Raw genomic sequence first — 27878 nt, forward strand, 5'->3', positions numbered from 1 at the left:
ATATTTAGTTTGACACTGCTGTTTGCAAATTGTATTACCCAAATCCCCAGATATCCAACCTCCAGTCTGACCGCTATGTTGTCGAGAGGTGATTTGAGAGCAGATAATGAATGCTCATTAATTCACACTTCTATAAATTTTAATTCAAACCTGAAGCTTAATGGGAAAAAAACAAATAGATACTAATTCAGTTGTAAGAATAGCAATATTCTTTTACTCATTACAGGAAAACAAAATCACCAAACATTACATTTTGCCTTTAATGCTACAAAAAGTTACAACTGCTCATCATACGAAAAACAGTCAACATCATCATCATTAGAACAATATTTATTACCATCCACATCAAGAAGAGCCAACAGCGAGAGGATCTTACAGACATTTAATGAACACATGTCGAGTTCAGGCACAGGGAGTAAAAACAGTAAAGTAAAATCATCTGAAGCAGCAGATGTTTCTGTTCCTGAGAATCACAAACAACGTATTAAACCATTAAAGCTCAAAGTACCAAACTCCACACTTTTTGCACATGTTTTGGTGAGTTAAGTTTTTTTTTAAAACTAACTCTGATGAACATCTCGTACGTTTTTTTAAACAAGCTTCACGCATCTGTACCTCTAAAATAGCAAAAAGAGGGTCTGAATTAGAGAAAACGATCCATGTCAGCAGGAAAATCAGCTTAGACAGATTAAAACCTGGTGAAACAAAATCATGGAGTAAACAACAAATCACATTGTGCAATTCCCATTTTATAACATAAAAAAAAAACATCCTGAAATATTGTCGACCATCCAATAACAACTAAACGCTCCCAAACAAACGATGCAAACAAAAAACACAACATGTTTTTTTCTGTACCATTTCACAGAGAATCCAAAAAGCTGATCACACATTCAGTTCCTGAAAACAATATTTTTCTCCTCTAAGGTTTTCCCATCTTCAGAAACATCTGTCACAGGCTTTAGAGATGCAGCTGGAGCCCTTTCTGATTTCTTCAGAAATGAAAAATTAAATCTGCAGCACAGATTCAAACAATCAGCTAAAGTCTAAATAACGATCGTATTCAGGCCCAGCAGCTGTCCTCACTAAAAGAGTCTGTAAACTGTCAGAGATCAACATGTAAACTCAGACTGAGATGATCTGATTTCAAGCCATATTCTTCAGCTCTTCTGTCACTGCAGACCTCTGATGGCAGCTTGGGGTATATTCAGTTTTTTTCCAGTGTTTATAACAATCATATCTGAAATACAATCAACAGTTTAAGAAAATAAATTTAGTAAAATCCTGAAATGCAAAACCAACACTGGTTTTGGTCTTTTGGCATCAGTTTCAGGTTATTTCTCCCACAAGAGGAAAAAAAAAAGTCATCTCCATGTTGAGCACAAAGCTATAGAGCATCTTTACGACTCCATCATTATTGGGGGGCTCCAGTCCAATCCAGCCAATCACATCACTCGCTGACGAAGAGTCCCGCCCTCTCCGGTTTTACTGCCTGTCTCATCGAGTCCTGGCAGCAGTGGACTGAGCTCTAAAATAAAAAATTAAACACAAAATTCAATTAGGAAGATTCATATTCCTCTCTACTGCAACCTGCCAGCATTTCTTTGTCATTCAACATTTTTTTATAACTTTATCTTTCTACACGTGCATGAACACTTCTCTGATCTGTGACGTTTTAGAACAAGTTCTTTACAGATCTAAGCACTTGTGCTAATCTTCCAGCTCTTGGATTTGTTGATAACATGTTAATCAACAGTGCATTTCCATTTTGCATCACAATATAGCAGTTATTTGCTATAAATAGCATAAAATGTTAAATATAAAAGCCTTTAAAAAAACATATCTTTCTTTTACAGCAATTCTTTGCAAAACCAAAACAGCAGTCTATGGGAGAATAAATGTATAAAGCTTAAATAAAAATTATTAAAAAAACAGCAGCAGCCTTAAAGCAGCTAAACAATTTCCTAAATATTAGATCTAGATCTAATCTAGAAAAGTAGTGAAATCTACTATTTATTTACTACTAGGCAGCTTAAGCAGTTTACAGAAGTATTAAAACACATTTTAAACCCTGAAAATACCCGATTAAAGGCTCAGGTGTGCTAATCTAAACATGAAGTTTTGTGAGCACAGCTGCAAGATGAACTAACAAGATAAAACCAGAACAATAAAGCAAAGCAGATCATTTTTACTCAGGCAGGAGGTCCAGTTTGGTGAAATGCACAACTTTGATCTGTTTTATACTTTTCCAGAGTTTTCTGGACGCTGCAGGAACCCAGTTTATCCAGCAAAGACTCTACTCACCTTGCATCTCCGTTTCCATCTTGCTGTTGTTTCCAGACGCAGAATTCGGACGGCGGACGTTGTTCTGAGCTGCTCCGTCGTCGGCTGCTGCCTCTGCAGGACTGGTTTTCACTTCATCCGGTTTGGCCTTAGCAGCAATGGTTCTGTGTGCGTCCACGGTGTCCATCTTCACCAGGCAGAGGGTCTGAAGCAGCCCCACCGTGTCAAAGTTTTCTCCAGAACATTCGCCGCGCTTCCTCAACATCTCCAACACCTGCAGGGAGAAAACGCACAACTTCAACCTAAAGATGACTAGCGCTGTGCAGAAAAATCGATACAAAGAATAATATTGATTCCTTTATCGATATTATGGCTTTCAATATCGATATACCTCCCAGCCACTAGGGGGCGTTATTACAGCGCACCATCACTGTTCACAGTGAGGAATTGCAAGTGAGATGAATTTGCGGAATGGCCGACAGGATTTTAGAAGCGCCTTCGTCCCTAAAAATCAGACATTTGGGCACATTTTAGGTTTCTGTGATACGTTAAATGCATTGAACCAAATGCACTTTATTTTCCTGTTAATATATCAGTGTTCAATAAACTGAACATAAATAGAATATTTGGCTGCATTTGTTGATTGAATGACTTTGAGCATTATTTGAAAGTAATAAATATCGATATTGGAGTCAAATCAAGCTGAGCTATGTATCGAGAATCATATCGAATCGCCTCATCCTATATTATACCCAGCCCTAAAGATGACGCTGTCAAAGTTACTCCAACACAGAAATTCTTATCGATCCACAAAACAGCAGCTAAGAGACAAAATAACGTCAGATTTACATCTGGGGCTCGTCCATCTGCTTATCTGAGGTCAGGCTGTAAAGGCAGCAGACAGACCCAACATCCCTCGTCGCAGCATCGCTCTAAAGTTCTGCCAGGCGGATACCGAGATGCTTACCGGCCATGAGGGTTTATAACCCGCTGTAGTGCCATTGAGCCATGATGAGAAAATAAAATCAGATTGGATTGGATTGTATAATATGATTGAACTTGACTTTGTAAAGTGCCTTGAGATGACATGTTTCATGATTTGGCGCTATATAAATAAAATTGAATTGAATTGAATTGAATTGGGACCCTCACATGCACAAAGCAGGGTGTCTTCTGTAAACCACCCCCACAGATAAAAGAACAGACCTTCTTCTGACCAAGCTCACTTCTGACCAGACTTCCCTCAGACCACTCCTTCCTGGAGCACTCCAGGACAAAGCTACTTTTTCTTCCTGCCGGGGTCAAAGGAGGAGACAGGCTGGCTTCAGAACAGCTAGCACTATGCGGGCCTCAAGGCCCCAAAAGCCCACAAAGTGCACAGAGCAGCCGTCTTATGGGACATTGATGGGACATTATTGTTTACGTTATCCGGCCCACTCATTATGACTAAAATAAAACCGAAGCTCTTATTTGTTAGCGCCAAAAGTCCGCTAGCCAAAATGCTATTAGCTTCTGGTAATTTCCGGTTCTTCTACAAAAGCCCGGTCCAAGCATAAAGCTTGTTTGTTCTGCTCTGCCATCATTCGATAGTGCTATGAGCCCTATTCCCGCATTAATATAGAATATTAATGTTGATTTAAAGGCGCTTTGGTAACTTTAAGAGTAACCGATTTTAGCGTCTACGTGCCACTGCGCCCCCTAGCTCCCGGAGGTATCATTGCATTGATAAATTCAAGCGCTCCTAAAGTAATAATTTTACTGAGCAAATCAGTGTTTAAATTGTTATTTTCTCAAATAATGTTTTGTGTAACTTGGGATTTGCATTGTGAATGGGTTGAAACACATGTCAAATGCTGTTCTGAATTAGTCAAGCTAATTGAACCTCAATTCACATTCTTTGGTTCTTTAACTAAAACAAAATATTATTTCATAAAATAATGTTTTGTTTAACTCAGAATTCGCATTGTGAATGGATTGAAACACATGCCAAATGTTTTTCTAAATTAGTCAAGCTAATTTAACTCCGTTCCATGCTTTTTGAATCAGATCTGCAGTGAACGGTGTTTACCTTTGCATGTAAATAGTTCCTTAGCTTAGTTTCTTTTATCTTCATTTTGCTTAGTAGTTTAGTTAAAGGTATACTATGCAACCGGGGTTGATTTTCCAGCGAGGCTCCCCAGTAAAAGTGCACTGTCGTAAAGATGCTCAGCTGTTCTGGTTTCTCCGTCAAGCCAGGCACTTTGGTTGTTTTGAGCTTAGCAGAAGGCGAACGCAACGAAAAGTGGAAAAAGCGGCAGTACAAACAATGACTAACACAGTGAAGGTATGAACATCAAGCTTCCCGCAGCGCTATCTTGGCCGCCGCCGCCTCGCCAGTTTTATTATTATTATTATTTTTATTTTTTTTATGTTGGCGAGACGCTACCGGCACCGCCTCGCCAAGCCGCGACCGCCTCGCCGCGGCCGCCGCGGTAGCGTCTCGCCAACATAAAAAATAAATAAAAATAATAATAATAATAATACTCGATATGCTTGCATGTTTATTTGACGTTAACACGCGGTTCTTTGTTGTTGCTTTCGCGCGTGCATACAGTGAATGGCAGGGCAAAAACACATGGAGTTCTCGCCGTAAAGCAAGACTTCTGTGTGTGCGGGCCGAGGGCTCTTGCTATTGCAAGTGCGGTATTTCCCCCACAGACCCCCAGGGCGACCGAGAAAACCTTTGTTCGACCTGAAATGACTCATTTAATCATCCAAAACGGTATGGAACACATTAATTAACTGAAAAATGTTGCATAGTATGCCTTTAAGTTTAAGTAGCCCAGTAGAGAGGATTTATTGATTGAAATATAGTGTTAATTCAGATAAACAGTATTATAAAGTGATGTTCTCTGTCTTTGCACTTTTATTCTGGAACAGACAGTTTTATGATGAAATGTTCTGATCCAAGGATTATGTCAGAATTTAAGGCTGCAAGGAGCTTAGAGGGAACATGAAGCCAGTGAATATCCCACCAAAATCAAACTCTGAAAGATTTACCGACATGTGTAGCGTGTAGCAGCAGGAAGTAAACACACCTTCATGTACTTGTACGACTTGAGCTCGCTGATATTCTCCTCCACGTAGAGCAGAACCAGAGACAGGTCGTCCCATTGGCCGTCAGGGGAGGGCAGGACGCTCACAGTGGGAAGCGACTGGTAGGTTTCCAGGAAACGGGCATATTTCTGGCAGAAGAGGGGCCGGACGCTGGCGTAGATCACCACCGGCATCAGCGCGATGAAGATGGCCAAGTTGACAGCACTGGACAGAGAAATAAACAGAGAGGCTGCAAACTCTTTGAGGTGTAAGTCGTACCTTAAAGGAGAAGTCCGGTTAACAAGGAAAAATCAGGGGATCATTAGCTATACCTAAAACGTTCGTGGTGATTTAATGAATTTAGCGTTAATCAATAAGAAAATAAAAGCATAAATTGTCGTCTCGATCACTGTGTCTGGAGGCAGCCATTATTGCCCAAATATGGGAAATATTGGCCACCTGACATCACATCCTGTGACGTAATGTCGCAGTAAGGCACTGCGTTCTACAAGCTAATTCAATAGGAGCTGTTGTACACAGCTGCGATCAACAACAATTATTTCGGATTTCCAGAGGACTTCACCACTGAAATTCACGAGAGCTATTGTTAATGCAACAATGCCCACATGCATGGCAGTTGGATGTTCCAATATATCGGGTGAAAGTGGAAACAACATTAGTTTTTTTCATCTTTCCAATTCATGATCCACCACCGGTTCTTTTGTTGGATTACCAACTTGCCATCGAACTTCTGGCCAGAGAGAAAACATGTCGTCTGTAGCCAACATTTCAAAGAAGAATGTCTTCAAGATGACATGAGAGCAAGACTTTTCAGTAGGTTTTTCATTTTTATAATGTAGAATTTGCGGGGACATTTGTTAACCCAACCATAGGGTTAACATAGGGGTGTGATATGACACACTTAGAAAGTATGCTCACTGTTGTGAAGCCCACTTATTTAATGCAACTTTGGTCTTCTTTTTACTAAAGATGTTTGTAAATTTCCTGAGTTGCGGGTTGCAGTTTTTTTTGGGCTTGTTTCTGAAAGTGAAGTCGATTGTTTGGGCTCTAAACTAAGTGACGCTGAAATATCCCTCCGCCTCATAACGTGCTGCAGCTCATCCTGACAGGAGCAGAGTAAACTCAGAAAGAGCCGCTCTGCCTGTATTTTCTGCAGTTTACGGTTGCAATAACTGATGATAACTGCTGAAAGTAGATTACGCGGTGCAGATCACCATTTTGAGCAGCGATTGTTTCTAAAGATGAGTTTTATACTCATCTTATAACATTGCAGAACCCAACCTATAAACCGTAATTTAATACTTATTTGTTGTCTTTTTGTCTCTAAAATGTAAAATTAGTATTACTTTAAATTTAAATGCTTAATACCATGTCTATCTTTGTTTAAGAGGCAAAAAACAATATTTTGGCATTAAAACGGGTATTTATTTACAAGGGGACAGATAGGGCATTGGGACTTGCTCTACAGCCAATACCGCAACCTGACGTCACAAACTGGGAGGAGGCAGTACTGTTCTTCACCAAGATGGCTGCCTACACTAAAGGACATTCAAATGAAAATTACTCTTAATTTAAAAAATTACCATTTATTTAAAAGTATGTAATAATTTTATAATTAAAATCACTTTCGGCAGTTTGAATTCTGACTTTGACCGGACTTCTCCTTTAACTGCTGACATTAATCTGGAAGTTGCTTCTGACTATTTCACTCCTCTCCGGGCAGCTCTATTCATGTTATTTGTTTCTAGATTCGCCCAAATATGACTTTACACCATATTTTCACCATTGATCTTTTATTGTTATCAAGCTTAAATCATTGACAATTGAAACCGAATACCTTAAAAATTGATAAGATCAAAAGTGAGGGCCGCATTCCTTACTCACTGATTTCTGGAGCGGTTATCTTTTTCTCCACATCAGCAGTCAAAGATGTCTGCATGCATCAGTGGATTTAAACCATTTTGTGCAGAAAGCAATATATTACACCCTGAATCATCTTGTTTTTTTCTGTTAAAGCTGCACATTAATCATGTAGCATTATAATGACGAGACTACAGGCAGTTTTTGGCCCTATTTTATATTCACTTTAAACTCCATTTCCCTTCAGTCAAATTTCCAATAGTGCAAATACCGCAGGTGTTCATGCCTAAACAACAATATAGAAGCATCAGTAGATCTGCAGATGCACATAAAAAAAAAAAAATAATAATAATTACCTGAGCAGAGAGAAGACGCCTACGGCGATGAGTTTACACTGAACCTTCTCCGGGATGCTGGTGTCGTTGACCAGCAGGCCGACACGCAGCGGGCAGCCGAACTCGTCGGTGATGGAGGCCAGGCCGAGGTAGTAACCCAGGTAGAGGCAGGCACAGAGCAGGGTGACCAGGGTGAGGCCGCGACACAGCAGGTAGTAGGACAGCAGCACCCGTGAGCGTCGCTTGGTCATCAGGAACTTCTCCACCAGCGGGTAGTTGAAGCAGCCCTCGGTGGGGTCGCTGGGCACAGAGGGAGAAAGAAACGGTAACTTCATTCATAGGAAACTGTTTTTTCATGTGTTAATGGGATTAAAAAAAAAACCTGGACATATAATCACTGTTAAAACATGTCGATCATTAATTTAAATCATGATCTGCAGTATAAACAGAGTAAAGCCCTATTCGCATAGGATTATTTTTCCATGGGAAACTGCCCCCCTACGTCAGCTTTTTATGTGGCAAATTCAAACGGGATAACTAAAGCCTGAGATTTACTGAAATTTACGGACATCTCTGCTGCACATTGTGGATGTGTAATAGAAGCAGTGCAGCCAACACTAAGCTTATAGGTGTCTCTGGGCTCTCATTTTTCTAAAATCTGCAGAAGAGTATTTCGTGAGTCGCGGTTTTTGGGCTTGTTTTTTAATGCGCTGTCGCTTATTTGGGCTTGTTTTCTTTCTCTAACAGAACCACTTCTCCTGTCTATCGCACCCCAGATTGTCTCTGTCAAAGTTTACTGCAGTGAAAGTTAGCAGCCAGGTTCAACATTTGACATTAGAAAACGGCGGTACACAGAAGAGTTCATGGCTGCAAGGTTCCAGTTGCCATGTGTCTAAAAAGGAAAAAAAAAAAGAAGCATAAATCATCAGCCTTCCACCACCGTGCTTCAAAGTTTGAATGAGGCATTTGTGCTGATTTGGTTTTCTCCAAAGATGGTGTAGTGCATCGTGGTCAAATATCTCCACTTTGGCCTGTTGTGAAGTTTACGCTACAAACCTTGGCTTGTAGAGTCTGAGATGGAGCTCTAATTTTTTTTTTGTAATTTGTCTTGTGCATTTCCTCCAGAACCAGGAATATTGGCAGCTAGGACGATAATTAAATAACAATAAATATCGATCAATAGACGTATATAAAGGGTTGAATTCAGTGTTTGTGTACTCTGTATCTAAAGATAGGTTGCTAAGCAACAGCATAAAATGGCCTGAGCTGGACTTAAAATATATGTTTTCAATTTGTTGATAATTATCAATATGATTTCTATTTTATCAATATGCTTTTTTTCTATATATCGTCCAGCCCTATTGGCAGCCGTCTTAAATGTTTCCTACCGGAGAATGATCTGTGGCTGCATCCAAAATGTTCTAATTACAGCTCCTAACTCCTGTTCCTTGACATTTCATGGGGTCAACAGTAAGAACTATTGTGGGGAGGAAAGAAGGTTCGGACTGCTGTGCCGAATTCAGACAGCCTTTAACTCCGACGTCATTACTTGACAGAAACACGGATGACGTGAGTCAAATTCAGGTTTAAGATCCTTCTAAAAATGAACCACAAAGTGGGCGTTCTCTTCTCTCCAGACATTTCCGTTGATTTCCGTGAAGTGGGCGGTGCTTATACGTCATGTCACGCAAAGGATTGTGGGATCCCTAATAGCTCCTTCGCACTGGAAAGGGACCTGCCAAGGTTCCTATGCTAAAGGAGCTAAGATAGGAAGCATACAGGCTCCTTTTCTACTCAGTGCCTTATTGCAGGACTTATCATGGTGACCGCTGACGTATTTCTGCTTTGGCTGAAGAGCCTGTACCCAAAAGACATTTTTGAATGTATCCTTTCCCTCTGTAGAACGATACGTCTTTGAATTGTTTAGAAATTACCTCATAAAACTTCTCTAAAGTTATTGTTTATTTCTTTCCATCCTGGTATTGCGTTAGCACACACCTGCATGTGTCCAAATGCTTCAGTTAGCAAAACTTTTAGCTGATACTCTTACTTTTATCTGCTTCTTGGTTTCATTTAACAATTAACTGCTGTAGTTTATCACATGATCCTATTTATTAAGTGCCAATGGTTAATCCTTAAATGATTGTACTTTTTCGTGTTGCCACGGCTTTAAACTATAAAAAAAAAAAATCTCAGTGTATGCCGCCAAGATGTTTTGTAGTCTGAGCAAGGCCGAAAACAATTTTTGTCATAAATGCAGTCGTAAATATGTGAGCAATGACACAGAGCACAGACTCAAATGCACCTCCGAAGGTGAATGTACCTGTCTGAGGTGAGCGACACGGAGGACCCCAACCGCTTGGCCAGAGTGACGGCACGGTTGTAGCAGCGATCCAACTCCTCCATGATGAAGGTGAGGTCCGACATCAGGAGAGGCGCTGCTGAAACTCTCCAGAACAGGGCGGGGCAGGACATCAGCACCGCCACCAGCAGCAGGATGTAGGGGAAGAACTGAGCAGAAATGAAGAGTAAGTGTTTTTATCTATGCAAAGATGTCCAGATTCTAAATGAAATCCTGCAGACTGACTTCAGTCACGCACTAACATTGACTTTCCGGCTCACAAATCACCCAAACCTGATGTTGGAAGTCATGGAAAATTACCCAAAGAGGTAACTAGACTACCAACGATTGCATTTGCAAAAAGGTACAGAAACAGATTTTGTCTGGGATGTTTAAGGTCTAATTTCCATTAACGGAAAACAGCTTTTTGACTTTTTTTAAAGGGGAAGTCCAGTCAACAAGGAAAAATCAGTGGATCATTAGCTATATCCTAAAACTAATACGTTCGTGGTGATTTAATAAATTTAGCGTCAATCAATAAGAAAATAAAAGCATAAATTGTCGTCTCAATCACTGTGTCTGGAGGCAGCCATTATTGCCCAAATATGGGCAATAATGGCCACTTGACATCACATCCTGTGACGTAATGTCGCGGTAAGGCACTGCGCTCTACAAGCTAATTCAATAGGAGCTGTTGTACACAGCTGCGATCAACAACAATTATTTCGGATTTCCAGCGGACTTTACCACTGAAATTCACGAGAGCTAATGTTGAAGCAACAATGTCCACGTGCATGGCAGCTTGATGTTTCAATACATCGGGTAAAAGTGGAAAAAACATTATTTTTCACCTTTCCGATTCATCATCCACCACCGGTTCTTTTGGATTACCAATTTGAAGAGGGAGGATTTGCCATCAAACTTCTGGCCAGAGAGAAAACACGTCATCTGTAGCCAGCATTTCAAAGAAGAATGTCTTCAAGATGACATGAGAGCGAGACTTTTCTGAAGGTTTTTTCTTTTTTATGATGTAGAATTTGCCGGGACATTTGTTTACTGACCAGAGGGGCAGAGTGATATGACACACTTATAAAGAATGCTCACTGTTGCGAAGCCCACTTATTTTATGCAACTTTGGTCTTATTTTCTCTAAAGTCGCTTGTAAATTTCCTGAGTTGCGGGTTGCAGTTTTTTTTGTGGCTTGTTTCTGAAAGTGAAGTCGATTGTTTGGGCTCTAAACTAAGTGACGTTGAAATATCCCTCCGCCTCATAACACACTGCAGCTCATCCTGACAGGAGCAGAGTAAACTCAGAAGGAGCCGCTCTGACTGTATTTTCTGCAGTTTATGGTTGCAATAACTGATGATAACTGCTGAAAGTAGATTAGGCAGTGCAGATCACCATTTTGAGCAGAGATTAGTTCTAAAGATAAGTTTTATACTCATAACATTGTAGAACCCATCTCATAAGATAAGATAGTCTTTATTGATCTCACATTGGAGAAATTCACTTGTCACACCGGCTCAACAGTCAGTCAATAGTCAGTAGTAGGAAAAGGTGCATCAGTTATATGCACCTTTTCCTACTCCTTACTATTGACTGACTATAAACCGTACTTTAATGCTTATTTGTTGTCTTTTTGTCTCTAAAATGTAAAATGAGTATTACTTTAAATTTAAATGCTTAATACCATGTCTATCTTTGTTTAAGAGGTTAAAAAAAATATTTCCATGAAAACGGGTATTTATTTACAAGGGGACAGATAGGGCATTGGGACTTCCTCGACAGCCGATACCACAACCTGACGTCACAAACTGGGAGGAGACAGTACTGTTCTTCACCAAGATGGCTGCCTACACTAAAGGATATTCAAATGAAAATTACTCTTAATTAAAAATGCTTATCATTTATTGAACAGTATGTAATAATTTTATAACTTAAGTTCTTTCAGCAGTTTGAATTCTGATTTTGACCGGACTTCTCCTTTAAGAAGTTATGTGTGCCTGTGGAAATAAACGATGTTTCCTTTTATAAAATGCTGGACTTCAAATCCAAAGCTGTAAGATGAAAATAATTCAAGTATGAACCGATTTAAAAAATGTTTAGAGGACGAGTAAAATGGAAATGAAAAAAAAAGATTATTTAAATTTTGTTTTGAACTAAAATTGTTACAAAATACCCAAATGTTCAACCCGAGCTCTCTTGTTGTATTAATAGAAATATACGATCCTGATGACTTTATGCTGCCAGTAAGAAGAGCCAAACTCATAAGTAGGAATGTGAACAGACAAACACGCCCCTAAGCTTAAAACGTGTTATTAAACGTTTCCCCCACGCCTTTAAATTCATGCAACAAAAGCTGTCGGTGCGTGACTTCACTGCTCTTAGGTATTAAACCTTTGGAAGGATTATACAACTTGCTAGTAGGGTTTGTGTTGTTTAAAAGTATCTGCCTATATTCATAGGCCTTGAAGCTTTTTGCGTTTTTGTCATATTACAACCACAGACCTTAACGGCTTTTATTTTTAATACGCATATCAACGAGCACAACGGTTAATTTAAATAAAAAGAAAACATTTTTTTCTTATATTTTTATTATTTACAAGTAATCTAGAAAGTGGCATGTCTATTTGTTTTCAGCCACCCTGAGTCAGTGCTGTGTGGAACAGCTCAAGCTCAGATTACATGGAGAACAGCTATGAACATCACTTTGAAGGTGCGTTCACATTGGCGCGACAAGGTCGCTACGTTTGCTTGCTGTCGCTCGCCTGACGTCATCGCCGGCCATTCGCACAGCGGGAAACAAGCCAGGATTAGAGCAGTAAAATGGGGCCGTCTAGTGACGCTTTCACTTAACGGCCACTCCAGCCTCCTCGCTCACTCTTCTCCAGGCTCGCTCCTTTTCGAACGTGTCTCGGTGGTAATATTTGGTTGAGTCATACAACTCAGTCCAACCGCAGACCGCCACTATACGCTTGTCTTCCATGTTGAATGAAAACGGCTTCATCTTACCGCTTCTCTGATTAATGCTCTCATTTCCTGGACGGACATATTTTTGTATGTATGCAGCTGTGCTATGCTCTATGCATTTTCACAGCTTGTACTGATAAGGTTGGAAATTGATAAGATTTTCACGATTCCGATTCCCTTATTGATTCTGTGAAACGATTCGATTCCGAATAGATTCTCTTATCGATTCCAATTTGGGGAAATGTTTTTAACCTCTTAAACAAGAATAGACATAGTATTAAGCATTTAAAGTAATACTAATGTAACATTATAGAGATATAAAAAGACAACAAATAAACATTAAAGTACGGTTTATAGGTTGGGTTCTACAATGTTATAAGATGCGTATGAAACTCATCTTTAGAACCAATCTCTGCTCAAAATGGTGATCTGCACCGCCTAATCTACTTTCAGCAGTTATCATCAGTTATTGCAGCCGTAAACTGCATAAAATACGTTCAGAGCGGCTCCTTCTGAGTTTACTCTGCTCCTGTCAGGATGAGCTGCAGTGCGTTATGATGTGGAGGGATATTTCAGCACCACTTAGTTTAGAGCCCAAACAAGCGACTTCACTTTCAGAAACAAGCCCAAAAAAACTGCAACCCCACAACTCATAAAATTTACAAGCGACTTTAGAAAAAATGAGACCAAAGTCACATAAAATAAGTGGGCTTGGCAACAGTGAGCATTGTTTTTAAGTGTGTTGTATCACTCCGCCGCTCTGGTCGGTAAACAAATGTTACGGCAAATTCTACATTATAAAAAAGAAAAACCTGCTGAAAAGTCTCGCTCTCATTTCATCTTGAAGACATTCTTCTTCGAAATGTTGGCTACAGACGACGTTTTTGCTCTCTGGCCAGAAGTTCGATGGCAAGTTGGCAATCTAAAAAACGAGCCAGTGGATCATGAATCGGAAAGGTGAAAAAACTGTTTTTTCCACTTTTACCCGATGTATTGTTACATCCAACGGCCATCTACGTGGACATTGTTGCTTCAACATTAGCTCTCGCGGATTTCAACGGTGAAGTCCACTGAAAATCCGAAATAATCGTTGTTGTAGAGCGCAGTGCCTTACCGTGACATTACGTCACAGGATGTGATGTCGGGCAATATTGACCGCCTCCCTACACAATGATCGAGACGACAATTTATGCTTTTGTTTTCTTATTGATTAACGCTAAATTCATTAAATCACCACAAATGTATTAGTTTTAGGTATAGCTAATGATCCACTGATTTTTCCTTGCACTTCTAGTTTAGACATTACAGTCAGGCAGTCTGGTAGACAGCTCAGGGGTCCTATCAGGTAGTGACACAGTGTACCATAATGCTCCGAACATCCATTAAGCGGAGCGGCTTTGTTGCTAACCAAAGTCGTATTTACACATTTTAACAGAATTATGAGTGCATTGTACCACATAAAAATCAGTCAGTAAGCACAACAGTGATCATATTTAAGGCCGCGTCATGAATTTTTGAGAAGATTTAAGGATTTTAAGTGCGGTACATGCCACACTTTTCAGATTCTCATTTACGCACTCCCTTGTGTTGGCTAATCGTAAACAAAAGCAGTAAAATCTGCTGAAGTTTGTGGTTCTGGCGTGACAAATGTTAAACCCCCTGAGATTTATATCATCTGCATTTCTAGATAAACCATCAGCGTGATAAAACCGTGACGGAAGAAGAGCCTGACGATGGCGGCTCACTCTGGACTAGATGGAGACTTTTTAAACAACTAATTTGTATGTGTGTGTGTGTGTGTGTGTGTGTGTGTGTGTGTGTGTGTGTGTGTGTGTGTGTGTGTGTGTGTGTGTACCTTGTGCAGCCACAGAGGTAGTGTGTGTGTGTGAACGGCTGCCCAGCAGTACGAGTCCACATAGCCGGCCTGTTTCCAGGAGAAGTTGGAGGGAGAAAAACAACTGATCTGAGTACCTGAAATAAAAATAGAAAAAAGGGTGAAATACAATGTAGAATAATTTATTATCCTATACTCCTTTGGCTTAAATATATTTAAACATCTACTCTGAAACAATGTGTAATTCCCATAAATTTCTTAATCCACTTTTATTTGCAGAATTCCTGCTTATTACACATATTTGCTTATACTTCACTGCCATTCATCAGCGTCAACAGCAAGATTAGACAATTAAAGCTAAGTAACTTATTCACAAGAGTGGTTTGGTTTATTTTTTTTAGCTATTTAACCCTCACCTAGGCTATTATTTATGCATAAACAGGCAGCAGAAACTCAGGAAACAAGCCGGTGCCGTGTCTACGCATAACAGACGACATTTAACAGAGTTTAGATGGGATTTTCTTTTAGCTGTTTGTTAGAAACGGCAGGTCACAAAGACACAACTTGTTCCTGTTTCTTTAGCTGAATCTAAGAAAACACAATTTTAGAGCCAGATGAGCTGATCGTGCTTCATTTTGCGGGATCAGAGGCAGAAGATCTTGACTTTTCCTGGATCAGATCTGCTGGCCTGACTCACCGACTGAGACCTCCTGGGCGAAGGCCAGCGAGATGAAGAGGAGGGGCACAAAAATGGACACGTAGGTCACCATTTTGTCCACAGCCAGCTCCGTTCGGATGTTGCGGTATGGAGCCTGGTTTGGCTGCTTCAGCAGGAAGTCGGTGAACACGTACTCTGTAGCCACGTGGGCGATGGCCATCTCTCCTCTCGTCACTTATCTGCACAAAAAACATCTGATTCGTCATGACCCAGACGGTGGCACTGATTAAATTACCGTTAAGCCAGTTTCTCTAATTATATTTTGAAGCAACGTCTTAGATAATCAGGAAGTGGAAAAATATTAGCATTTTTTTCTCAACTTCAATGTGTTTTTATTGAGATTTTATGACAGACCACTAGATAGATAGATAGATAGATAGATAGATAGATAGATAGATAGATAGATAGATAGATAGATAGATAGATAGATAGATAGATAGATAGATAGATAGATAGATAGATAGATAGAATCCTTGGAGTCTGCTTCTACACCTGCAAGGAGAGATAAAAAGAACTGCAAAACCAACGGATCAACTATTACAGGTACAAACAACCAACGCCTTGATAACATCACTGAAGAATATACAATATTATTTAATACAAAATGCATAAGGTGACAACTATATAATAATAGAGGTTAATAATAATAATAATAGAGGTCTTCTGTATAGAAGTGAATCTGTAAGCACCTGAATCTAAGCACTTCTTTGTGAGAGTGTGCTTGTGTAAGGTTTTTTCAAAAAAACATTGAAAATCACTCACAGTCTTTGGTTTTACATTCTGCAGTTTTGTTTATTCCCAGCTATTTTTACTGAGAGTTCATGCATATATTGAGCAATATTTACATTGTGGAAGAAGAGCATTTAATCCCATAAATTCCAGGTAGGCCTGTTGGTATATTTCTTCTTTTTCCACCCAAATATTCCCAAAGTTTGCTCATAACTGTGCAAAAATAAAAGGCATCTTGAGAGGGTTTGAAACGCCGGAGGGACCAGAGTTTTCTGCAGCTAAATTTTACTGTCAAATATACTGCATTGGGTCACTGCAAACACATCTAAACGTAAGTGACATCCTCTTCTTAGTCCACTGAGTTATCTGTATAATATGATAGATTTTGACTTTGTAAAGTGCCTCGAGATGACATGTTTCATGAATTGGCGCTATATAAATAAAATTGAATTGAATTGAATTGAGTTTGTTATGACATGGGACCCCCCTTTGCGGCTGAAATCACTTCAGTTCTTCTTCCCACAAGGTTTAGGAGATTGATTGTGGGATTTTTTTGACCGTTTTTGTGAGAGGCACATTTGTGAGGTCAGACACTGGTGTTCTAGGCAACATCTGCTTACCTAGGCTTAAAACTTTTCTTTTTGACAAACCTTCTAGTTAGAGTGGTTTCGCTTACTATGAGCTCCATCATATATCAGAGCCCTGATTACCCCGTATGTTCCTAACAGAGCACTTCGCTCTCAGACTGCAGGTCTGCTGGTGTTTCCTAGTCTCTAAAAGTAGAATGGGAGGCAGATCCTTTAGCTATCAGGCTCCTCTCCTGTGGAACCAACTCCCAGTTTTGGTCCATGAGGCAGACACCCCGTCTACTTTTAAGACTAAGCTTAAAACTTTCCTTTTTGACAAAGCTTCTAGTTAGAGTGGCTCATGTTACCCTGAGCTACCTCTATAGTTATGCTGCTATAGGCTTAGGCTGATGGAGGACATCAGGGTCTGTTTTTCTCACTCTGCTGAGTTCTCCTACTGCTCTCCAATTGGCATTGGTTGTTGTTATTTCAACTTTTAACTTTTTGTTCATTTTTCCTCTTAGAAGGTACACCTGGTCTGGCGTTCTGTTCGCTGTGACATCATCCAGGGGAGGCAGATCATCCTCTATTACCATATAATATAGAAAGTACTCCTGGGTCAAGGCAAAGCAAATTTATTTGTATAGCACAATTCAGTACAGACACAATGTGCTTTGCATGATTCAAATATAGGAAAATAAAACAGAATAAAAGCAAGTAGGAATTATAGAAACAAAATAGAACATTAAAAAAGTTGAACTAAAGATGTTTCAGTAAAACTGTTTAACTAGAACAGTCGAAGGCAATCCTAAATAAATGTGTTTTTAATCTGGATTTAAAGGAACTCAGGCTTTCAGCACTTTTACAGTTTTCTGGAAGTTTGTTCCAGATCAGTGGCGCATAGGAACTAAATGCTGTTTCTCCGTCAATGTTGAGCTTCTTTGCTTTCTGTGTCTCTTCTCTGTGAGTGAATGCTGCTTGCCAAGACGTGATGCAACCTACTGGGTTTCCTTAGAGAGGAAACTTTCTGACCAACCTGCATAATCTGATTGAATTTGACTTTGGAAAGAGACAGCAATATTCTTGAACAATAAACTCACTGATCCGTCTTTAGGCACCTTGATATATATTTTTTTACAAGTTATATTACAACTGATGGGGGGCATCCCTAAACTGTTCCCATAAATTTGGGATTTAAATCCTTTAGTTCCTTGAAATATTAGGAGTTAATTTCATGAAAACTAAGGGGCCAAGCCAATTTCCTCAAACACACAAATCTAAAGATTAGATACAAAATCAAAAGGAACAAACTTATGAATAATCTTACCCTTAGTACAAGAGTAACATTTGACATTTTACGTTATTTGGCAGGAATAGTTGATACGTTTCACATTTAAAAAGAAGAAATATATACATTTCTGCTTCAACTTTTTGTATTAAAGTTGAAACTGTGGTATTTTTTTTTAGTTCCCCCTAAAATGAATACTAGATAGACATTTAGAAACCAATTCAAAAATGTATGACATAAATAACATCTTAGCCACCTCTATTATATCTTTATTACACATGATAGATAGATAGATAGATAGATAGATAGATAGATAGATAGATAGATAGATAGATAGATAGATAGATAGATAGATAGATAGATCTTCTCCAGTTGAGCAATATAATGTGGTTAAAGTGGTGAAACACGAGTCTAGCCTGAAAACAGCCCGTGACTGCAGCATCAACAGGCTTCTTTGTTTACGTGTAATTGCTTTATTTATAATCAGATTTGAAGAATTTTTTTTTTAAATTTTAAACAATCTCCGTTGTGAATACAATGTTTTAAAAATTAAGACCTGAGTTGGATGTTGGAACTGTTCTTGCTAATGCAATGTATTCATGTAACTGTACTAAAAAAAATAAAGAAGGTACATTAAAAGAAACTTACCCACGCTGTGCGTCTAATTTAATGACTAAAGTTTCATTGTAGTGTTTTACAGAAGTCGGTCGCTTCAGAAAATAAGATTTTCCAGGACTGAAAATGTGGCAGCGCCGCGGCGCTTCAGATGTACGAACAATAACAACTTTCGAAACCTCCTTCCTGTAAGACTCCCCTCGCTCCGTCCGCCATTCTTATACAGGAGCTGCGTTCACGGACACACCGAAAATATCGATTTTCTTTCAACACGTTGCGTTCAATGCAACTCGGTAATTTATGATCTACGCGAAAAGTGAGAGTAAAACCGAGAATAAAAACTATGTCATTCACGTTAAACAAATAACACTGTAAGATGAAAAAAAAAATGTGTACATACATAACATTTGTAATTATTATTATTGTTAACTTTAAAGATAGGGGGATATAATTCATAACATAAACGTTGTAGTGTTGAACAATTTCGAGGAGAAATACATTATTTATTATAATACTTATATATAAAGCGTAGTAACTGTAAGAGCTGCAAAGGAAGGGACCTTTCGAAAGCTCTTTGAACGCTTTTCTGGTAAATAGTGAAAACTTTTTTTGTATTTACATTTATTACACTCCCTAAAGGTAGCATCGTTTTAGGTAGAGCGGTTGCCCATGAAGCGCGCTAAAATGTATCTTTACAGTTAAACTTTGAAAATAAATAGTAATCTAACTTTTAAACACCGCCCATGCGTACATGACGGGTGTGGATGAGCAATTAAATCTGTGAAAATCCGTGGGCCTCTCAGTCTGGCGTGGAAATGAGGAAAGAAAACCAAAACCATTTCGTTGTTGACGTTAGTTGGTCGCGATGAATTCTGGGCATTCTAGCGGTGCCCTCTTTGGTCCTCCGAAACTTCTCGGAGCTGCGTCAAGTTGAAATAAATCACTGTACTGTGGTCGGAAGTTTAAAATGTGGATTTCTGAAATAAAACTCAAAAAAGTTGCGCAATTACAAGTTACATCAAAAGGGGGCGTGCTATGGACGTTTTGAGGAAAAAAATAAAGTGAACGAGGAAGACTTGTGTTTTTAGTTTTCATAATTTCAATGACAAAATAAGCGTTGTTAAGATTGAAGTCTAACAAAAATTGACCAAAAAAGCTCCAACAATATACAAAGCCTAAATTCAACCCAGCATTTTACAAATGTGTTCAAAACTTGCTTTGTAGATGCTGAAGTGCAACTTCTGAATTTAAGTTAGAAAAGAAATCAATTGACCACACTGTCAACATTTGCTCATTAGACCTTTTTTTTCTCAGAAATATTCTCAGAATTTAAAATACAATCCATTCCCAGTCAAATTTGTCGTTATCTGAATCCAGTTTTCACTGCATACAGATGAACTGAAGTGACTCTGTTATGCCTCCTTTTCTGTAAGTGCTTAATTTTCTTTTCTTGTTGTATGTGGTTCCGAAATTTGCCATTAAAATGTTCCTGAAAACATTTGATTTTAACAATTTACACTTTCTAATAACAGGAAGCAACAACGACTGTAAGTGACAGTGAAATGATTTATTTCTTGGAAAAATGTATGTTTATTTCAGATTATGTATTTTAAGTTGTTTAGTTCAAATTTTGAGGTTTATGTAAAATTATTGTATTTTATTTCTTTTGAAACTATTTGTTGAAAAGTTATCGCGAGATTTGCGTATATAAGAAAGGTAGCGAGATTTGCATGAGAGAAGGAGCAGAAATCTGGGAAAGAGTAGCAGTCTCGTATTTGCTGTAGCTGAAAAGGTATTGTATTTATGTTTGTAATATTTTGTAAATTTATTGGTTATGGTGTTTTAATTACTTAATATTTAATTTAGAGTGGACAAAGAAGAATTAGTCTATTAAAGACCTCCGAAGTGGCAGGCGGTCACGAGGTAACTTTGTTACAGTATGTGTCACCTGACTGTCTGTAAATGTATCCATTTCTAAAGCTTGTCTTTATTTTTGTAGTTTTCACGGCATTTATTAAAGAGCCCGTTTTGAAGGAAGCCGTGCCAGTGTTGTCACTTTGGAGCAACAGTGAAAACTCCTCCAGCCAGCGCCGGTTACAAACCGTTAAGACGACAGCAGCCGCAGTGAGTGACAGTGCAACTCTCCAGCCAGCGCCGGTTACAAACCGTTAAGAAAACGGCAGCCGCACCAGCGCCGGTTACAAACCGTTAAGACGACAGCAGCCGCAGTGAGTGACAGTGCAACTCTCCAGCCAGCGCCGGTTACAAACCGTTAAGAAAACGGCAGCCGCACCAACGCCGGTTAGGACCGTTAAAGAGGACTGCCGCTGCAGTGAGTGACGGTGCCGTGGTGTAACACAAGAGGGCGCCATTTGTCAAGCTCACCGTCTTCAAGAAACCAAGCGCAGCAGCAACGTACATCAGAAGTTCGGTGGAAATGAATTAAGGACAGTGTTAAAAGTAGAATAAGAGTGGATTAGGTGAAGTTTAAAGCCACATAAGTTTCTACAACACATTTGTCAAAAGGTTACTTATTCTCTACTGAACTTCAAAGTGATGTGTTGTTGTTAAGGAAAGAGTGTTGTGTATGTATCTTGAGGTCAAACTAAGTGGGAAGTTAACAAATTTCTTTAAGTTGAAATACATCTGTATTAAGAATGAATCTCATTACAGCTACAGTATAAAGTAATATTCAAGTCACATAAGTTAGAAATTTAAAGGAGTATTTTGCAATTTAAAAAGAGCATTTAGTGACGTTTAACCAGACTTATAAAATGACTGACAAAGATCATAAAGAACTCTATGCTCTATCAAGTACTGAAGTGGAGGAAAATGATACTGAGCAAATCTCAGAACCACAGACTGTTCGAAGAAGTGAAAGAGTTAGAATGTTAACCGAAAAGGGTAAAGAGCTTCAAGAGGAGAAACTTAAAATGCTTCAACACAGATATGCAGTCGGTTTTGAAAAATGGAGATATGAAGCAAGACTGAGCAAAGTCATATTAAGAAAAGAAGCTTCAGACAGTGAATTAAAGGAGCTGATTAACAATGTAAACGTCACCTGCATATATATGCAAACTATTTATGAAGAAATACGGCAAATACACACTCCTGGTGCAGACGCAAGGCGCAAAGTAGATGCATGTACATCACTTTCTGCATTTATTGTCAGAAGAGCTGAGAAACAACTGCAAGGAGACTCTGCAGAAGACGACGAAGAGCCATGGCCAGATTTTGGGTCATGCTTAGGATCTGAAAGTATGACATCAAGGTCAAAATCCAGAAGCTCTAAAGGTAGTTCAGGTAGTTCACAAACAACCAAGAGATTGGAAGCAGAGGCGGAGGCAGCTGCATCTCAAGAAATATTAGCAGTTATGGAAGAGCAAGAAAAGGAAACGATTGAGTTACAAAAATTAGAACGCGAGAATTTGGAAAGGCAGCAAGCAATGGAAGAGCAGCGAAGAAAGATTAAACGCTTGGAAGAAGTTAAAAAATTGAATGCCGCAAAGGCACGAGTAAAGGTTTATGATGAAGCTGAAAGTATTTCTGAAAGTCAGAGTTCATCACAGAGCATTAAAGCAGAAAGTGAAATCCAAGCAATCCCTGTCACAGCGCACAGTTCTTCTCCAGCTCTAAATATTACCCATTTCCATAATGCTAAAATTGTTGAATCTATGCCGCATAATCCTACAGTAATAAACCAAGCCCAACAAAGTCCTGCTGAACAACCTAAGGCCACCATAAGCCAAACACTTAATGCATCAAGTCCACCATTCATCCCTCAAGCCACACAGGTTTCCTCTGCTGCAGCTCAACAACAGTCAAATTATGAGCTAGTTGGCATACTAGCAGAAGCAATAAGCGCTAATCGTCTTCCAACTCCAGAACCTGCATTGTTCACTGGTGACCCCTTAAAGTTCAAAGATTGGCAGTTGTCCTTTGAAACCCTGATAGAAAGGAAAAACATTCCAAAGAATGAGAGACTCTATTATCTCAGAAAGTATCTTGGTGGACCCGCGAAGAAAGCAGTTGAAGGTTTTCTTCTAGTGGGGACAGATGAAGCATATGACTCAGCTTGGAAAGTGCTGGAAAAACGTTTTGGAGATCTATTCACCATAGGAAAATGCTTCAGAGACAAGCTTCACAGTTGGCCTAAAATAAACTCCAAGGATGGAAGTGAGTTGAGAGAATTTGCTGACTTCCTGAAGAATTGTGAAGCTGCAATGTTACACATAAGGTCACTGGAGATTCTCAATGATTGTATGGAAATCCAGAAACTCTTGCTAAAACTTCCAGATTGGTTGACCACAAGATGGAACCGGACAGCCATGAAAATAAGAAGGGCTAGTGATGGAGAATATCCATCTTTTCATGTGTTTGCTGATTTTGTATCCACTGAAGCAGACTTAGCATGCGATCCTATAGCATCAGTGCAAGCTCTTAGAAGTTTGGAAATAAGTAAACCCAAACAATTACGCAACCAAGTCATCCAAGCAAAAACGCTAACAACAAACTCAAACAACACAAATACTGTGACCTGTCCTTTCTGCAAAAGAAATGGTCACATCCTTGATAAATGTTTCAAATTCACAGAAACCCCACTCCAAGACCGTATCAAGTTTGCACAAGCAGAAAGGCTGTGTTTTGGATGTTTAGAGAGAGGACATCATTCCAAGAAGTGTGACAAAAAGAGCACATGCGAAAAATGTCAAAGAAGACATCCAACATGTCTGCACAATGACGCGTTCATTGAGCGTAACAGGGTAATACCTGCAGTGAGTGAAAAGTCTCCAGACAACGACGAAGCTGACGCTGAAGAAGGAGACAAACCATCGGTGGCGATCTCTAACAGGGTAACTCAAGCAACTTCAAGCACGTTGACATCCTCTATTCTACCTGTATGGGTTTCATCAAAGAACGACCCAGACAGAGAGGTTTTAGTTTATGCACTACTTGATTCACAAAGTGATACATCCTTCATCTTGGATGAAGTAGCCCAAGGTCTTGACACAAATAAAAGTAAAGTCAATCTGTGCTTGTCAACTATGTCCACCAAGTCAACAGTTATACCATGTGACAAGCTGGTAAACCTTCAAGTTAGAGGATATAAAGATGAAAAAAGAATTACACTGCCACCAGTATATACAAGAGAGTTTATCCCTGTCAACAGATCACATATCCCAACGTCTGAAACCGCCTTAAAGTGGCCTCATCTGGAAAAGCTGGCAGATAAGCTACCTCCACTGCTCGAATGCGAAGTTGGTCTACTTATTGGCTATAATTGTCAACAAGCCCTCCTACCACGCAAAGTTCTTGCAGGCAAAGAGAACCAACCTTACGCACAGTTAACTGATCTTGGCTGGAGCATAGTTGGTTGCTCATCTCAATCTCAAAATCACAACGATGTCATCGGTACAAGTCACAGAATAATTGTTCGTGAAGTATTCCCTGTTTCACAACCAGCAGTTGAACTCAAGAAACAAGTACATTTTGTATGCAGAACTCAAGTAAAGGAAGCCAGTCCAACTGATGTGATTAAGGCTTTGGAATCCGATTTTTCTGAACATGCGACAGATGACAATCCAGTTTCACAGGAAGACATTTTGTTCATGTCAAAGGTGACCAAAGGTATAAAACAGAAGAACGATGGTCATTACGAACTCCCGTTACCATTCAAAACAGACAATCCGAATCTCCCAAACAACAAGCAAAGTGCTGAACACAGATTGTCTTCATTGGAACGTCGACTAAGAAAGGAAATGGTGGGAGAAGTTGAAGGGACAGATCCTGAACTCCGTACAGGTCATGCACACACCGTGCAGTCAAAACAAGTGAGCCCTGTTCTAGAGCGTCTAAAGAAGTTCTCTGATTGGTCGAGAGCTGTAAAGGCTATTGCCAGACTCAAACGATGCATAAAAGAGTTTAAAGGTGTTCAAGAAAGAACAAACAAAACAACAGATCTTGAAGAGAGAAGAGACACAGAAGTTTTCATTATCAAGCTAGTGCAAAAGGAAGCTTTTACTGAGGAAATACAGAAAATCAGATCTCAGAAGGAAAATTCTCTGCACAAGCATGACAGACTAAAGCAAAATGCTTTCTTGGACAAGTCCGATGTTCTCAGGGTGGGAGGAAGATTGTCCCAATCAGCCTTGCATCATCATGTCAAACATCCCGCAATTCTTACCAAGGAGTCCCACGTATCAGCTCTCCTCGTTAAACACTACCATGAACGTGTACATCATCAAGGAAGAGGCATGACCATAAATGAATTGCGTGCAAATGGCATATGGATTTTAGGATGTGGAAGTATGGTTTCTTCGCACATTTACCACTGTGTTAAATGTAGGCGATATAGAAAGACCACAAATGTCCAACAGATGGCAGAGTTACCAGAAGTAAGAACAAAAACAGCACCTCCTTTTACATATTGCGGTGTTGACTGTTTTGGCCCATTCATGGTAAAGGAAGGAAGAAAGGAAGTCAAAAGATATGGATTATTGTTCACCTGCTTATGTTCACGAGCTGTGCATATTGAAACACTTGATGACTTATCAACTGATGCTTTCATGAACGCTCTTCGGGTTCTGATTGCCATAAGAAGTCCTGTTCGACAACTAAGATGTGACCAAGGGACAAATTTTATGGGAGCCAGAAGAGAGTTTTTGGAGCCAATGAAGGATATGGACCAAGAACCACAAAGAGCTATTGGTTGCGAGTTTGTGATGAACGTTCCATCAGCTAGCCACATGGGAGGCATCTGGGAACGGCAAATTCGAACAGTACGAAGCATACTAACAGCAATGTTAGATAAATTCTCAAACAGACTTGATACAACTAGTCTAAGAACGCTCTTTTACGAGACAATGGCCATCATTAACAGCAGACCCTTAAGTGTGGAGTATCTTAATGATCCCTTGGGTCCAGAGCCTTTAACTCCCAATCACCTATTAACGATGAAGTCTTCAGTTATTCTTCCCCCTCCAGGACAGTTTTGCAGAGAGGATTTGTACTTGAACAAAAGATGGAGAAGAGTACAATTTCTAGCAAACGAGTTTTGGCAAAGATGGAAACGAGAATATCTGTTAAATCTCCAACAGCGACAGAAATGGCAAAAAGTTTCACGGAACCTCCACATTAATGACATTGTGATCCTACAAGATGATAATGCTCCAAGATGTAAATGGAAGCTAGCTCTAGTAGTAGAGACTCTAGAGAGCCCAGACGGCAAGGTTCGAAAGGTGAAACTAAAGACAAGTGAAACGACATTTGACAAAGGAAAACCACTGACAAGGTTGATATATTTAGAAAGACCTATTCATAGGGTAGTGACGTTACTTGAGACTAATACAGAGTAAAACAGACTTTAATTCTGACATTCATTGAAAAATCACATTGAAACAAATTAGTGATTTTGGTGGGAGTGTAAGTGACAGTGAAATGATTTATTTCTTGGAAAAATGTATGTTTATTTCAGATTATGTATTTTAAGTTGTTTAGTTCAAATTTTGAGGTTTATGTAAAATTATTGTATTTTATTTCTTTTGAAACTATTTGTTGAAAAGTTATCGCGAGATTTGCGTATATAAGAAAGGTAGCGAGATTTGCATGAGAGAAGGAGCAGAAATCTGGGAAAGAGTAGCAGTCTCGTATTTGCTGTAGCTGAAAAGGTATTGTATTTATGTTTGTAATATTTTGTAAATTTATTGGTTATGGTGTTTTAATTACTTAATATTTAATTTAGAGTGGACAAAGAAGAATTAGTCTATTAAAGACCTCCGAAGTGGCAGGCGGTCACGAGGTAACTTTGTTACAGTATGTGTCACCTGACTGTCTGTAAATGTATCCATTTCTAAAGCTTGTCTTTATTTTTGTAGTTTTCACGGCATTTATTAAAGAGCCCGTTTTGAAGGAAGCCGTGCCAGTGTTGTCACTTTGGAGCAACAACGACGATAACAAAACAAAATCAACTCCTTCAAATCAACGTGCAAGTGGGAGACAAAAAAATAACATAATTTTTGACCTGCTCTACAAAATATGATATAATTGTAAATAAATAAATTAATGTGTAAATCATTGTATCCAAAATTTCAAAAATGTTTTTTGGTCATTTGCTGTATTAATTCAGTCATTCAGTTTGCAAATTTTTTTGAATAATTTAATTTGACTCTTTAACAACAATGAACTTTGGCCTAGCAATATAAGAACAGTATTTGAATCATTTGTTATTTGAAAACACGTTTTAATAATTGAATTCAAAGCAGATTTTAATGCACCAAAGTCTGTATTCTAGTAATTAAATGTCATTGGATAGATGTTACTATGAAATAAAAGAGAACGTGAGGTGTGTTTATTACAAGATGAATATTGTGTGGTGTACTTAAATTTTTCAATTGTAGGATTTTAACTCTTCTGTAATAATTTGCCTTAATTGAAAACTAAACTTTCCCATTTGCATCTTCCACCCGTGCTGGTGGACCAAACCTTTCTTGAAATGCAGTTGGGGGGAGCTCGGGCTTCACCAGCGCGATCTTAAGCCTTTTTAACGGGACCGTTATTTGACCAACAATGGGCCCTGGTCAAAGCCAATTTTCCTGGGGTAGTCCTCAGTTTTACCCCGAGTTTTGTGAGGAAATCGCACAAATGACCCACCTGTACATCAGGGGCACCTCCAGGGGGTGGCCAGGGGTGGCCATGCCCCCCGTGCCATGTCCTGGCCAACCAACTGGCCAGTGTCTATTGTAGTAGCGTCAGTTTAGCATTTCATCCTATCATGCACAGCCAGCAAGACAGGCGCTCTTCCTTGGCTTCTATCGCACTTATTTGTATCTGCCAGTATCTCTTTCCCTTAGTAACTGTTTTGTTTTCCAATAAATGAATAAATGTACACCTTATTCCTAATGTAATTATGCAATAAAAATGTATTGTTGTTCAACTCAAAATGTTAACTGTGCTATTAATGGGCTATGCACATGAGATCATTAGGAACAGTAAAATTTCAGAAAACCATTAAAAACCATAAGATATTAGTAGGCGTTTACTTAAGTCTTTCTGATTCAGCCTGTTTCCTACATGCAGCTTTACTACAACAGTAGATTAAAATCCTGAAATTACAGCTTTTAGTTTCAGTGCCACCCCAGGAGTTTAAGTGGCTCCATCTGGCCACCCCTATGAAATATTTCTGGAGGCGCCACTGAACATGCCTGATCATTTTATGCCTTATTTTCAACCCTACGTGCTCAATTT

At 39.2% G+C, this 27878-nt stretch overlaps 1 protein-coding gene across 1 annotated transcript; it reads right to left on the reverse strand.

Moving 5' to 3' along the window:
- Nucleotides 1–194: 194 nt before the first annotated feature.
- Nucleotides 195–18952, reverse strand: LOC105930221 (pannexin-1). The gene is made up of 8 exons (XM_012868320.3): nucleotides 18669–18952; nucleotides 15417–15616; nucleotides 14741–14856; nucleotides 9898–10085; nucleotides 7596–7874; nucleotides 5361–5583; nucleotides 2305–2557; nucleotides 195–1528 (listed from the first exon to the last, which is right to left on the reverse strand). Exons 2-8 carry the CDS (start codon nucleotides 15595–15597, stop codon nucleotides 1446–1448), a joined length of 1323 nt encoding a protein of 440 aa, XP_012723774.2. The 5' UTR covers nucleotides 15598–15616; nucleotides 18669–18952; the 3' UTR covers nucleotides 195–1445.
- Nucleotides 18953–27878: the final 8926 nt, after the last annotated feature.

The sequence above is a fragment of the Fundulus heteroclitus genome, chromosome 18 (assembly GCF_011125445.2).
Source record: "Fundulus heteroclitus isolate FHET01 chromosome 18, MU-UCD_Fhet_4.1, whole genome shotgun sequence".
Lineage (NCBI taxonomy): Eukaryota > Metazoa > Chordata > Actinopteri > Cyprinodontiformes > Fundulidae > Fundulus > Fundulus heteroclitus.

Bases quoted from the DNA above. Each gene is read 5' to 3' on its own strand.
- LOC105930221 (XM_012868320.3), bottom strand. From the start codon at position 15,597: ATGGCCATCGCCCACGTGGCTACAGAGTACGTGTTCACCGACTTCCTG. The intron at 7,875-9,897 runs GTACATTCACCT...CTCTGTGCCCAG, and splicing joins GTGTCGCTCACCTCAGACAG to CGACCCCACCGAGGGCTGCT. The intron at 1,529-2,304 runs GTGAGTAGAGTC...TTTTTATTTTAG, and splicing joins GATGGAAACGGAGATGCAAG to AGCTCAGTCCACTGCTGCCA.